Source organism: Neodiprion fabricii, chromosome 2 (genome assembly GCF_021155785.1).
Source record: "Neodiprion fabricii isolate iyNeoFabr1 chromosome 2, iyNeoFabr1.1, whole genome shotgun sequence".
Taxonomy (NCBI): Eukaryota; Metazoa; Arthropoda; class Insecta; order Hymenoptera; family Diprionidae; genus Neodiprion; species Neodiprion fabricii.
The window spans coordinates 236,154-250,572 of record NC_060240.1 but is presented as its reverse complement, the minus strand read 5'-3'; the positions used below and the strand labels follow the sequence as shown (position 1 = coordinate 250,572).

The following is a 14,419-nucleotide window of genomic DNA, read 5'->3' as shown; positions in this document are numbered from 1 at the left end:
CCGCTTACAATAGGCAAGCGACAATCTATTATTCGGTCTTTACCGTTGTTCGGCACCAAGAGAAAATTGCTATTGGATTTACAAAAGTTACAGTTACGAAAATCGTATTATCATCGACACCAAAAGTTTGGCGAATCTAAGTCTAGTATATAAAACCGTTACAAAGTCTTCTGCTCAGTTTCTTCAAGACTAACTCATTTCTTAAACCTCACACGTTTTCGCTTTCCTTCGTTTCTTTCACGTTTTTCACCTGCACGGGGTCCTCGCCTACTAGTCGAAGAACCGGGTACTTTTTTCTGTAGAAGTTCGCATTACGAACCTAATTTTTTTTCTCCAACTCCTCGACTACACCCTGCGACGGTTTGATTCCGACATAAGCTTGCCTTAAGGCTGCTTGAAATTGTTTTTATCATTCAAGTCTGGCGTAGGGGAAGACGGAAAAATCCACATTAGCGAGGGTGAATGGACGCTTCGATACCCCGGCATTAGAAGCTACCAACATGTTCGCCGCACGTACCGTAATCCACACGGAGACGACCAAGTGGAAAGCATTGGTAATCTCCTGGTGAGACGAGATCTTAACGAGCTGTATCATCTTGCGAATCGATAGTTCGTCGAGTGTTGGGGTATAGTAGAGCACGACTAGTGCCTAATGTGGAAGATGCGATTGAGAAGTTACATGGGTTTGGAACTTTCGGAAAATTCACTCTTATAAATTTTTTTCAACCCTCGCAACGCAATGTCACCTCTCAATGCCTTCCTATCAATTTTCGCTCGAAACTTAAAACGATATTCTGTTAGTGAAAGAATTTTATACCTACATAGGTACACGGTGAGCTTTCGTTTTGTCTGACTGTCAACCTGCCGTCAAAACCATATCGGGTCTGGTATGAAGGAATGGCATAAAGTTTATTAGTATTAAAGGAGTAGTAGAGGTAGCTGCAACGATCTCTCGGCCAAGGCATTCGGTTTTCGCTGATTTTAACGACCGACATGGCAATCGTATAAGTTTCGTAATCACCAGCTGTATCAGCTCTTGGATATTGATCTTGAATATAGATGATATGGGGTCACTTCTGACTTACCCACGTGATACAGCTATACTTCATAATTCACTGTTGTCAATTTTTATTTGCGCATTACCGGTGTCGCCATTTTTCGGACATTAGACATGGTCTTCCATCACAGTAGACCGGATCGACAGAAGTTAACTCAGCAACTCAATTGGCGGATATGATTAACAACGGCGCCACAAAGTTCCTGGGTTTACTCATCTGCACCACAGAATGCCTGTAATACGAGTAAAAAACTGCACACATGATTCGAAAATGATTATTTTTTGCCCATACATAATTTGAACATTAACACCTTGTTTTATAACCGTCGGCAATGTATTATTCTGTCATGCAATTAGGTTATTACACTGTTCCTAGATTTTCAGGTTCGTAATATTTCAAATTGCGCGCTCCAAAGCTGAGAATACTATTCCAAAACATGGTGGCTATACTTTTTCAAGGTCTGACAAAATGGCGGTAAAGAGACGGAAGAAACTGACTCGATCCTCCTCTCTAGTTTAGGTACGCAGTGTCTGTAGGCATGCTGTGATTTAATCAAATTTCGCACCTCTCGGAACGATATGGATTCATTACATTTGAAATTATGTGGTCTAGCAATTTCCGTGAATCGCCGGTAGCGCCTTGACAAATGTAGAGGAGACACTCGGAGGAATAAGATACGACAGGGGTGACAGCGGATTGCGCTGAATCTAGAGCGAAAATTAGACGTGGAGAGCCACGCCCACAGATTCATTGCGTGGCTCAGGACGACCAGATTCTATCTCAAAATATCGGTTGATCAGATCCTTCGCAACACACATACTTGAAGCTCGATAGATCGCCACTCCTTTCTTGGAATTCTCCGAAAGTTCCTGGAACATACAAGAAGTTGACAAATAGCTGTAGGAATTGGTTCCGCTTTCGTTACGACGACGTCTGCAAATGCGGGACCAGAATTGAAAATATACGGTAGAAAGTTATCAATGTTCTACTGTCCGCATAAAAGGCGATGTAAATTTCGCATCTAGGGGGAAGAGGCAGAGCGTTTATAGAATTCTACGATTTTCGTAAGTATCCAGCTGCACGTTTATTCCGGGATTTCAGACAAGGTAAACCTTTATAGACATTCAGATGAGAATTTTTGAGTTAAAAGAAATTCCGCGTCCCGCTTATTGCTGCCACTTACTATCGTCTACCTGCTTATTGAAATTTGATCGAATTTCAGATACATATAATGTATAATTTTAATGCCCGATGCATTCACACGAAATTCAGCATAAATCCGGTATTTATAGGTAGCTACGCCAAAACTGTTCCATCCCAAAGAGGAATAGTCTCACTTTGACTCTACTACCCACGGTTAAGATTTAAAGCTTGAAATATGTACTATTCAATTTATGTGTCATAATGAGCAATTCAATGTCTACACATGATTTAGCAGAACGATATTTTTTTATTTTCATTAGATAATGGTTGACGACTCATCATTGCGTTGCAGCTTTGGTGTGATCTGCAACAAAGCTTGGGACAGTAACAATATATTCATGAAAGTCGACTACTGTCGATTATATTTTCCGGGTTACGTGGAAAGATGCGTTTTTAGTAGTCACGTTTTCCTCCCGGTTCATGTGAAGGTACAATTATCTGTTGATTGCGAAAGCATACGACGTCTTCGGTGGAACTGATGAGAAGAATTTTATGTCAATCTTAAGGGGGTGCTCTGGTCGGTTTCGAGGTTAACGTATACGTGTATATCTCCAAGCTTCGAAGCCCGCGTATCTCAAATGCGATAAAGGGCTTAACAATCGCATTCTATCGCAAGTTACTATTGCGATGTCGCAGAATCCGTGCCTTTTCTTAATTTCTGCGTCAAGTGAAAATGTGTTTTAGTGTTTTTGTTCATAATTGTGTATAGAATGGGTCTGTTAAGCCCTTTATCACGTTTGAAGTACGTGGAATTTGATATTTCGAGATATATACGACAACGTCGAAATTGACTAGGGCACCCCCTTAAAATTTCGTCAAGGGATGGGTGCCTTTGACACGAGGCCGTAAAAATTTTTATTTCCATTTCAAAGCGGTAAACATCAAAGAAGCTGTAGCGAATCAACCAAAACTCGTGTTTCTGTTTCTATAATACAGGGGTATTCACAAGCCTAGTTGTAAAATTGAGTCTGCGTCGGCATACAGTTTCGAATTAATCTCCTCTCTGACCACATTCATCTTCAAGTATAAATTAACAATGATTCATTTCTCATTGTCTTGTTTTTCTACACTAGATCAAACAAGCAAAACTCCGGCGACTACCATTCAAAGATAGGTACTATCTACTCATTCGAAGGAGAAACGGTGATGTCGATACTAACTGTTCTCAATCAGAGCCACAACCTCCCGGTACAATGATAATACAGTTTGAGGAAGCTATCCATTAGTTTTGTATGCATTCGCTCATTTTTACATTACGTTGGATGCAGCCGTGATATCACAGCTACTACAAATCAAATTTATGGTGACTACAATCCAGTTACAGAATTTGAAGCGTATTACAAGCACAAGTAATGTAGTTTTCCTATTACGTACCGATTTAATCAACTAGTCAGTATACCCACCAGCGGTTAGATGACAGAGATTCGCCTAGGAAGCATACCTATATCTAGGTTCATAATGTAGGATACTCTCTACCGTGACGCTTGTTTCGTTCTATCTACGCTCGTATACCATACCATACCTACGATGGTTGCTCCCGGCTCGAATCTCTTGGGCAAAACTTAAGATCTAGGCTCTTGAATTATTTATACACGGCAGTCACCTGGTTGCACCTCATCCAAATACAAATACAACCGCAAACTCAAACGTGATACGATACGATTCAAGACTCCACGCGTAGCTTATGTCGCCTGTGGGGGTGCATAACTAATCGATTTCTCCACCACACCCTTAGCGAATTTCTTTCAAGTTCTAATAATGCAGGGGCGTGAAATATCATTGAGTGAAGCTTTAGTTATTTGAGTGTATAAGGACATCCCAGGTAGTACACTTATCCAGAGGCCGATTATTATTCGACTACGAAAAATGTGACGCCGTTGTCAAATTAAAAAAACCTTGGTTATTTTTGAATGGCTATAGATCGTGAAAAAAACTGGACGTAAAGTTGACATGCGGTATAATTTATGTTTACGAATGTCCTCTGAAATGCCAAGTATGAGGTGATTCGAATAGAAAACTCGTTGTCACCTTATTCCACTTACCACTGAAAAGTCAAGTGAAAGTTTTTGATGTTTTTCAGACAAATAATTGTTTGTGTGAGCGCATTCATGTGCCGAATGAACGTCAACGTCTGGCGGCAGTTAGACTGACTAATCGCTATCTCATACTTGACGCCAGCCGACTATTAGTCCACGTAATTAACCAACTTGCAAATCATCGCCTTTCTAGCTTGACTGTTCACAATCAACTGAAAACCTAGTAATAGTTGACGTCGGGTGCTGCCTTTACCACGACATTTCAAAGGACATTCGCGCACTTTTAGTCAGTGTACGGTCAACGATAGGCTCATAATATGCCTATTCCCAGTTGAGTTGAAATAGTTGACTGAGAATTTCTGTCGCTATTAAGTCAACTAACAGCCAACAGTGTGCTATCTGGGCTTGCGTTATTTTACACTCTTTCTTCGTTTTCTTATCGAGCGTCGACCAATCATCGTTACGTAACCCATCCAATTCTCTTCAGTTGATTGCATTTCGAAATGTATCTATTGCAAAAATTTTAGAGCTTTTCCCAATTTACGAAATCGATAAATATTATCGAATACGAAAACCGTTAAGTGTCACGAGACCGTTTGGATTAAATTCAGTCCTTGAGAATTCTCATTTTGTTTGGGTGTGGTGTTGTTTTTCGGTCAGTTCTTTCCATCAATGAGACAGATAAGAGCTTCAGCTCCCTGTGCTTGAGCGCTAATGTATATTTTGACCATAAATACACACATATACGCGTATACGTATACATAGGGACGGAAAGTTGACGATATTTTTACGACTTTCCTGAAGCCATTTCCCCGATGTTTCTAATAACGACGTCCTCCTACGCTTCCGATGTCGCGCAACCACCGTTTTTGGCGTTCTTATGGTTTGTCTTACCTATAACGCTATTCGTGTTTTACGATCCGGGTGTGAAAATATAGATTGCCTATTCAAAACAAGGATAGCAAATTTTTTTTCTAGGTGACGACTTGTACCGAATAATTACGATCAATAAAATGTCGGTAAAGGCGCAATAATACAAGGTCTACAAAATCTTAGCGGCGCAATCGTGACAATTGGAAGTCCGTAAAATTTGACGAAGCTGACACGATGTGCCTGTGTAACACGGCGTCTAATATAAAATTCACACGCGGTGGTTATTCCCATTTTCCGTTCGACTGAATAAATATCGTGCGAGTTAATATGCGTCTCTTCGATTATCGAATATAACGATTATAATTGTATTTGAATTGGGCAAATATTGTGCTTTCGTCTGGAACGTGGACAGCCATATGTATAACTGACCGTGAGCTGATAAACCTTGAGATTAAAACAGAGAGGCAGCAATCGGCAGCCATGATATCAGCTAGAGTAAATATTATCACTTTCGCATAAAAACCCGTAGAAATGAAAAAACAATTGAGAAATAAAGAAAGTTCGATGTCTCTGGACTTGTATGCAGCCGGAAATGAATTTGACGCTACGCTGCGTCGGACTGGCTTTAATTGGACCGGGATAACTTTTAGCTCGTTAATCTTGAGGGAAAATTTGCAGTTGTCCAAGTCGGATTAATTCTAAGGCTTGTTAACAAGCTTCTTAATTAACGATTATATTATACCTGGGCACACACGCGAGATGCCGTACTACCGAGTTAACACGTGAATGAAATAACAAGAAAACTGTTACGGAATTATCTCACTTTGTCGACGGGAGAAGGAAAGATAAATTAATGAGATTATACGTAGCCTGTGAAGGGAGAAAAATAGGGTTGTTTCATTTGGACTTTACATAAGGCGACTGCTGAGACAAAAAATATTCTAGTTTTTTCTTGAATTACAAACGTGATGTATGTTAGGTGCCAACAACCGTTCCCGTGCCCGTGGGAAATGTGTATGACATCTCACATCCAATTTGCTGGAACACGTGCGACAAAGATTAATAAAGGCCATAAAGGCCCATCAACTGCGAGTTTCACTTGTTTCATACATGTCCTCCGTGGATTTGCCTACAGTATTTTTAAAATCCCGTTCCAGCATTCGGCGTATAATGGATTTGATTTAAATTTGTTTTCTGATCCTGTCACGTGACGCGGAATGAACATTTTTTTGAGTGGCTTTAACCCATTCAGTCAGAATAATTGAAAGCTTTGCGTACATTCGACCTTAATGCGTGATGTTAACGGCCGAGGCCCGTTTTTCTAAGACTTGTCCAGCGGTTTGCCAAACGACGGTAGGATTTAAATAAATTGTGGTATCAAGGGCGGTAAGTGGAAGCGAGGGTGGTAATCACAGATGTAATCACTTTCCGCCCGTCATGAACATAATTTTTTTGCTCCTAGTTCATTTCGAAGTTTGCCTTACGCGAAGGCTTGAAAAGTGGTTCTTTTAAGGGGGGTCGGTAAAGAATTGTTTAGTCTCTACTGTCAAGCGCTATTTACTCTGAAAACCTTTACTCGGTCGGACTTTCTTCATACTTGATTTTGTCAAGTTCGAAAGCTCTCTACGGTGGTAACGCAGCTTGCAACGTATATTTTCCGCTTATCTTCAGCGTCTAAGCTTCTCACGTTACCGACCCTGAAGCGAAGTTTCGACCCCTTGCCGAGAATGTAGCGACACACTCTGATTATCGACGTATGGTAAATATTTTCGTTCTTATCCATTGCTGACGAGGCACTCCGGATTTCGTGTTTAGCATATGAATCAACAGTTTTATTGAACGGAACCCGCGTCACAGTTAGGATAGACTAACCGAACCCAACAACCCATCCAATGGAATTCATTCAAACCTCGACCATTGCGTATTCAAATTTATCCGAGTTCCAATAGTTACGTTGACTAGGACTAGGTTACTTACGTAAAATAAATAGTGGCAAATGTGGAACTGGTCTATCCTGAGTGCGAAACTTACGCGAAAATTCAATTTCATTAAATTTTATACTGCAGCTGAAATAACGATAAGACTTCCTAGCTCCCATTAGGTGTTAATATTCATAGACTTTGGCTAAATCCGTAGACTTTTTCGAACAAGTTTGTTTCATAGATTTGTAGCGACGCGACGGATCAGTGGTAGAACGTTATTTGATGAATTTTTTTTTATCGTAGTCGATGAATTTAATGTTAAGTTTGCCGAGTTTGCAGATTTGTGGATGATTCCGTCCGAGATTTCGCCCCGATGTTTTTGAATACGGAATTCGGATGGATATAATATATAGGTAATCCGGTGGAATGTATCTTCGCTCCGGAGACTATAAATCTTACCGTCCACCGTGCCGCAAACCTCTTGCGTTAGAGAAGAGACAAATGACCACGATACCTCGGAAAATTGACACACATTTACCGGTAGCTCCGTATACACCCATGGACATCCATCTCGAACAAATTGAAATTGTAGACAGTAGCTTTAATATGCTTACCCGGCAAGTCGGCGCAGTCGTATGTCTCTACGATAACACAAGCCTGCCAAATGTAAACTTGTAATTTCCCCCTTAACTAATAATGCTTTTTTTTAGGTATTTAGATATGTTGAATTGAAATATAGCGCTAGTTTTTTTATAGCACATTGAGATTTATTTTTATGCAAGATACGCATATTTACAGATTTTTTAACAAATATTGTGGAAAAAAATAAACATATACTCAATATAAAACTGAATGTTCGGGTATAAAATCAACAGCATTAGTTTTGAACAAGGCTCAAGAGACTAGATAAATCGAACAGACTTATGAGATCGTTTTCTACTTTCTTCAAAACTGGCGTTCAATTATTTTCTCTTGTACTTACGTAGCACCAAATATGCTTAAAATCGCCATAAACAACAACTAGCGAGGGTAGATGAATATTTGAATATCAACACTGCCATTAATATATACTTATATTTAACAAAGAAATTGGAAGTTAACTCCAGTAGTACTGAGAAAACAGAAAAAAATGTCTCAGAAAATTTACGCGATAGAATTTTTTAATATTTTTTTCATAGATTCTTACCCAACACCTACCGAAATTACTATTCAGTCTTGTATGGGGGAAACCATCGCAAGCCTGTGTAACGAATGTACGGTGGTGAGGTACTATACCACATCGGTGGGCACACCGATGGTGTGAAATCAGCGAGTGTATAAATCAACCCTTGACACGGTTTTTTTCATTCGCCTTTCAGGATATTCCGCCGCTGCTCTGCTGGCCATAGTATTCTGCATCCCGTTCGCTCTGAGGGTTCTGATCCACAAGGAAAACGGTCGATGGAGTAACTGGCATCAAGCGTTCTACCACGTTCATCTCGAACTGTTCTTGGGAAACGCATGCCTCGGTCAGTATTCTTTGAAAACTGTATAACAATGGTTACCCACCACCGCGTTCGCCCGGCGGTAATGCTCATTTATTATTTAATTACACCACCACGTCCCTTTACAGGGGTTGGAGTTATGATGCTGTTGGCGTTGACGGTCGAAAGATACGTGAGCGTTTGTCATCCCGGGCAGCACACAAGGCCCCTCTGCGGTCCGCCTCATCTGACGGTTGTTTTAATACCGCTAGTCACATTCGTCGTATACCTGCCGAGTGTCTTCCGCGGGGAAATATTAAAGTGTCAGGTGGCACCTGCTGGTCCGCTGATTTACCAAAAACGAGACAATTTGCTCTTCCTCAATCCCGTTTTTTATCAGGTGAGATATCGACGCCGGATTTTTACCACCCCGATACCACTGCTCGGTAGGTATCCTCAAATTGATCCCCCTATGTCCTAGATTTACAAGGTGGTTCTTGAGGTGGTATTCAAAGTCGCCCCGACAATTCTACTCGCTGGGCTCAATCTCCGGATCATGATAGTATACAGAAAATCGTGCGAGCGGCGTAGACGAATGACGTTGTCCAGAACCGTCAGCAGCGACGAAGACCCGAGAACTTTCGCCGAGGAGAGACGGCTCGTCTTACTTTTGGGAAGCACAAGTATACTTTTCCTCGTATGCGTCACTCCCATGGTTATACTAAACGTAACGCTGAGTGAGAGCAACTTGATCCTCTACCCTTACCAGGTGAGTACAACGTCTGGAAAAGATTACAAGTACCTACACCCGTCCTGTCATGGGTTATACCCATTCGTTAACAGCAATTAGTGCTGGAGGTGACGATGAGACGAGAAACAATTTCTGTCAAATATGATTTACCGCAGTTCCCATCCAAGTCCGTATCCAAGGCGCATGATCAATCATATATTTTGATATATGTTGTCTCAGGTTTTTCGAGCACTGGCCAATCTCCTCGAGGTGATAAATTATTCCATCACCTTTTACATCTACTGCCTGTTTTCCGAGGACTTTCGAAACACACTGATACGAACTCTGCAATGGCCTTGGGGCCCTGCGGGAAGACACGCACGGGGTGTCCCGATGAAGCATTCCCCCCTGCCAAGGCCCACGACCACAACGACGCCACCGACGACAGCGGTCGCAACCCCGGGTCACGTGGCACGGGCCAGTGTCTAAAGTTCTGAAACCTGAACACGTAAGATTTATCCTTTCACCGTATTTCATTTCTTTGGGCATTATGCAGTGGTCGTCGGAATTTTTTTTCCCCTACCGGAGCAGAGGTACGTATTCAGGTCTTTGGGCTGCCTGAATATAAATTCTTCGGCTGACGTGTACTGAGGAAAATTTTTTAAAAAATTTCACTTGAACTACACGCAATAGACGTTAGACTGATTAAAAGTCGTGACCGAGTAATGGCTAATTGACGGGAAATCGGAGTCGCAATTTAAATCTACTCAAAATGCCACTCGAAGTAGAGTTTGAATCGAACAAATATATACCTAAATTATGAGAGTGTTTAAATGAAAATTACGTGCAGCAAAGTACAGATTTTATCGCAAGTTATTACATTACGCTGATTACGGCAAAGAAATTCCATTGCCTCGGATATCAGACTGACTGACATGAACAATATGTAAGTATTCGTCTAAGTAAAGCTTTTATGGCAATGCATGACGAAGGAAAATGAAGCCACGTGGAAAGAAAAAAAAAAAAGAAAATAAAACTAGAGAAATGCTTATTTTGAAAGGTATCTGTGATCATATGTACGATGTAGATTTTTTATTGAAATTTTACCTATATTTATGAACGATACTTACAATTAATGATTTTAGGTGAAAAACGTTAATTTTCTATTCACGCCGTATACAATAATATACATATATATATAATGTATATATGCCAATCAAATACATCTGTATTGTAAACATGATACAGCGTACAGTCGTACGTATCTTTAACACGTTTTTCCGTGCGCGAAACTCCGACAAGCATCTGTATACGTGATACATGTACCAAAAGTGTGCGAGGATGTTAACAAAATTTTAAATAAAAGAATGCTAAATAACAATTAACCCCACCTACTTCATGCTTCGGAAAAAAAAGAACGAATGAAAATAAAAAGACGAATAAAACGGTATCAAATTAACGATCGCGTGAAGTTTCGTCGTACGCGAATTACTAATTATTCAATGGTTTCAAATCTCCGTATTGAATTATTACTGCCACATGTTTTCAATTACGATAAGCTATCCGTAAATTGTGACCTTTGTATTTTAATCTGGATTAATCGTACAATTACCTGGAGTACCTAACTATAAAACAATACATTGCTGTATGAGGCAAACAATTTTGTGACTTTCACACACAGCTGGAAAGCACAAATAAACCGCGTTTGTCCTCCATATACCAATTACCGAAATCACCCGAAGTTTGTTAGAACGTCGTTTGAACATGTAAATGTGGCAACTGATAATCCGTGATGATTAATTATACTCTTAATTATACTCCAAGCTCCACCCACAAACAACAAATGACTCTGTATGTATAATGTAATTAGTTGTAGTAAGACGATGCTTCTCCAAACTCAAAAATATGCTCGTATTAATATGGATATTTATTATATGTAACATATTCTTCGGCTGACAATGAGTTCTTACTAAGTGTCGAAAAACATCGTTGGAAACAGTGACTTGATTTATATAAGCCTATCGTTATCAGTACGTGTATCTATACTGCTTTGTTACCGTTGGTACGTACCATTGAGGCTACGGCATTATCATTATTTTCCGACTCCACCGCTGTTACTCATCCCATGCGACACACGCTATTTTTTGCGACACCTGTGAAGGAAAGTTTAATTTGAGAAGTAACGAAGGTGCCACTGATTACGCGTAAAATTGGGGTCAAGTAACTTACGCTCAACGACACAGTCCGTAAAATTTAGTTACATATTCAAAAGTGCGCTTAATTGAAAGAAAACCCGCCAGTGTGTGAAATATAGGATTTCAATTGTGCGCATACGCCAACGTTATTTTACCGCACTGTTCAGAAATGGGATAATTTACACACCCTTCACAGACTTTGGAAATCGAACTTTCAAATCGAGGTGTTGTAAAAAAAAAAAAAATTTTCTCAAATGCAATACGTATTCTCGATTAAATTGCAATTCCACTGTAATTAATTGTTTCTTGTTAAACGGTATATTTTTGTTTGTAAATGTATCTAAATTATAACTACACTATACCTATAACTATATTTGATTGAAACGCATTGAATAAATTATATTGACGGTCCTTCGGTAAGTGGTACCTATACGTATAACGGATAATGTGTTTACCTATACTCCATCGGCGTTAAGCGAGGCAAAATGATTGTACTCTCGCACATTAATTGTCGAGTGGATGGATGGACATGAGCCTCGCTGTAATACCAAATCGGAACATGGGTGCAGGTTAAATGCAAATTTTAATTACAGGCATGCCTGCATCACCGTTGTGCGGTCTTCGTCAAGTTGCAAATTTGCAACTAGTTCACGTGGTTACGATTCGGCTGAATCAATATACATTTGATCAGAGAGCAAGGTAGTACGACATCTGGAGGAGCTGTATCGGGTGTCATAATAATAAATACTGCTTAATCTTTCAATGCACGAGCAATTACCGGTACGTAAGACGCGTGTAGTGCCGAATTCCCGAACTGCGGAGAGTATCGATTAACTTATTTTAAAATATTCCACAGATAAGGGTTGCGTGCGGAAGGAGCCGTATACGTAATATGTATAGGTATAATGTATACGGTAAGTGGTTCAGCATACGCGAAACCAATCCACGCGTAGAGCCGTTCGCGACAGTTCGAATATCCTCATCAGGTCAACCCAAGAGTTAAGCAGACCAACGTCGTTTTCCGTACCCAGAATGCGAGCAAAATCACCCATCAATGGGTAAGTTTATGGTATCGAGTATCCAAGTAGTTAGTTTGCTATTTCCTGGAACGCGCGCACGAGCCGAGGCATGATAACGCAATCCAAACGAGCATTCGATAAAGTTTCAGAGCAATCAGATATGGAATGCTTTCGCTGAGCGAGAGTGCAACAGCTGAGCGTGTCCGCGAACGAGTGCAACTGTACCTGAGCTGTTTGAATATAATGTGAGAGTAATGATCAAATTGGCCTGCAACGATCACCCTACGTACTTGCGGTATGCCTATTTGTACAATACGTATAATAGAGAGCGGTTGGTGGTGATGGAATGAAAAAGGATCGGCACCTTCGGAGAGTGGATTAAACACTCGGCCACGCTTCCAGCGTTCATCAGTTTGATCTCAAGTGTGTATTAAGCTGAGCGATGATATTCTTACAATTAGATGAAGATGAAGTTCCTGGTTGGCTCCCCTCGGGCTTTGCCACCCTGATCACCGCACGGCGGTATATAGTGGCCGCAGCGAAGGGTTCGGGGTGGGTCGATACAGGGTAGCTTTGGCGTTGGCGTTGGCGTTGGCGTTGGCGTTTGCGTTCAAGGGTAGGACAGCCTGTCTGGGACTTTCCCCAATTACACCGAAGCGCAAGGCGGTCGAGTGCAACAAACAGATCGATGCCTACGCCCTCGGTGTGTCAACCGAGCATTTCCCTCATTCTGAGAGAACCTCGTTCCTCCCTCGCTCTATCTATTCTACGTCTACTCTGGTGTTAATTAAAAATAACAAGATGGGGTAACGTAACGTGGGCGAACGCCAACGAGAAATCGCTTTAGTTTACAAACGGAAGAAGCCTTTGAGAGAAAATTCGAAATATACATTTTCGGGCAACGATTCTCCTTGCCTAGGTAGGTGCAAGGTCGTCTAGTTAATTGATATAGTATTTCAGGGCCGTATCGATCAAGTTATATCCGAACGATAATTTCGTTCCAGCGTATCCTTTATACGTGATTAGGTTTTCCGGATACGAATGTCATCTGAGTTTTGACGGCTGTTTGTGATATACTACACACCATCTCTAAACTGGTTGAATGACAGAAAAACAAAACAAAAATCACTCGGACAGCCGAATGTTTTTTCAGTACAGCAAAAATATCTTCCTCCGGAAGCTGATTCGCCACTTTCCCGTAAGACCATCGAACTTTTTTAATAATCGTAAGGATCAGACTTCCCGCGTCAGGTTTCAGAAACGGTCCGGGAGCTGCAAGTCTATGCGTTAACACCCATGTCGAGCGGTAGCGTGTACCTACTCCTCATGTGGTTACCTGAATGAAGGACCGCCGGAAATGGGATTCTTTATCGTTTGCAGAGCGTCGTAAAGTGCCTCGTTGTTCCAAGTTCAATTTAAATTGCTGGAAAAAATCCAGACGCCCCAATGTTTACAGTTCTTCGTGGAGAAATTTGAAGGGTTCGTAACTTCGTACCTTGATGCTTCTTTCCCGCCCGTCCTCTCGCCGCCTCTTTCACTTTTCTCTCTCGTCGTCTCACTCTATCACGCCGAAGCAACAGCCCAAGTACCCTGTATAGGTACGTACTGTGCCTTCAATACCTACCTATACTATGCGCGTTTAAAAGAGTAGGTACATCAAGTTTCCCGTCGCGTATAACTTGGTCAGCGATAAAAGCTGCTGGTTATAAACTCAGAAACGTTTTAAGAAAAGTGATCATCAATCGTCGAGGCTCTACAGCTTCGGCATGCGTTGTAAAAAGACGAAGCGCCTTATACTTTTGAGTAATTTATAATTTAGCGCAGGTATCCGCACGGCGCGTAAACTCGGGTAACTTTTTTAACTGTAGCCACCGCCGTTCGAACAAGTATAACAAGTATAATGAAAATTTGGAGGATGGT

General features: G+C 41.0%; 1 protein-coding gene across 1 annotated transcript in view; it reads left to right on the top strand.

The window, feature by feature from the left end:
• Positions 1-11,753, top strand: part of LOC124176111 (probable G-protein coupled receptor B0563.6) — a 31,402-nt gene extending 19,649 nt beyond the window's left edge. The window contains exons 2-5 of the mRNA XM_046556969.1: positions 8,451-8,600; positions 8,705-8,955; positions 9,037-9,324; positions 9,526-11,753. Of these exons, the coding sequence (XP_046412925.1) occupies positions 8,451-8,600; positions 8,705-8,955; positions 9,037-9,324; positions 9,526-9,774 (938 nt within the window). The 3' untranslated portion in view covers positions 9,775-11,753. The remainder of the gene's footprint in view (positions 1-8,450; positions 8,601-8,704; positions 8,956-9,036; positions 9,325-9,525) is intronic.
• Positions 11,754-14,419: the final 2,666 nt, after the last annotated feature.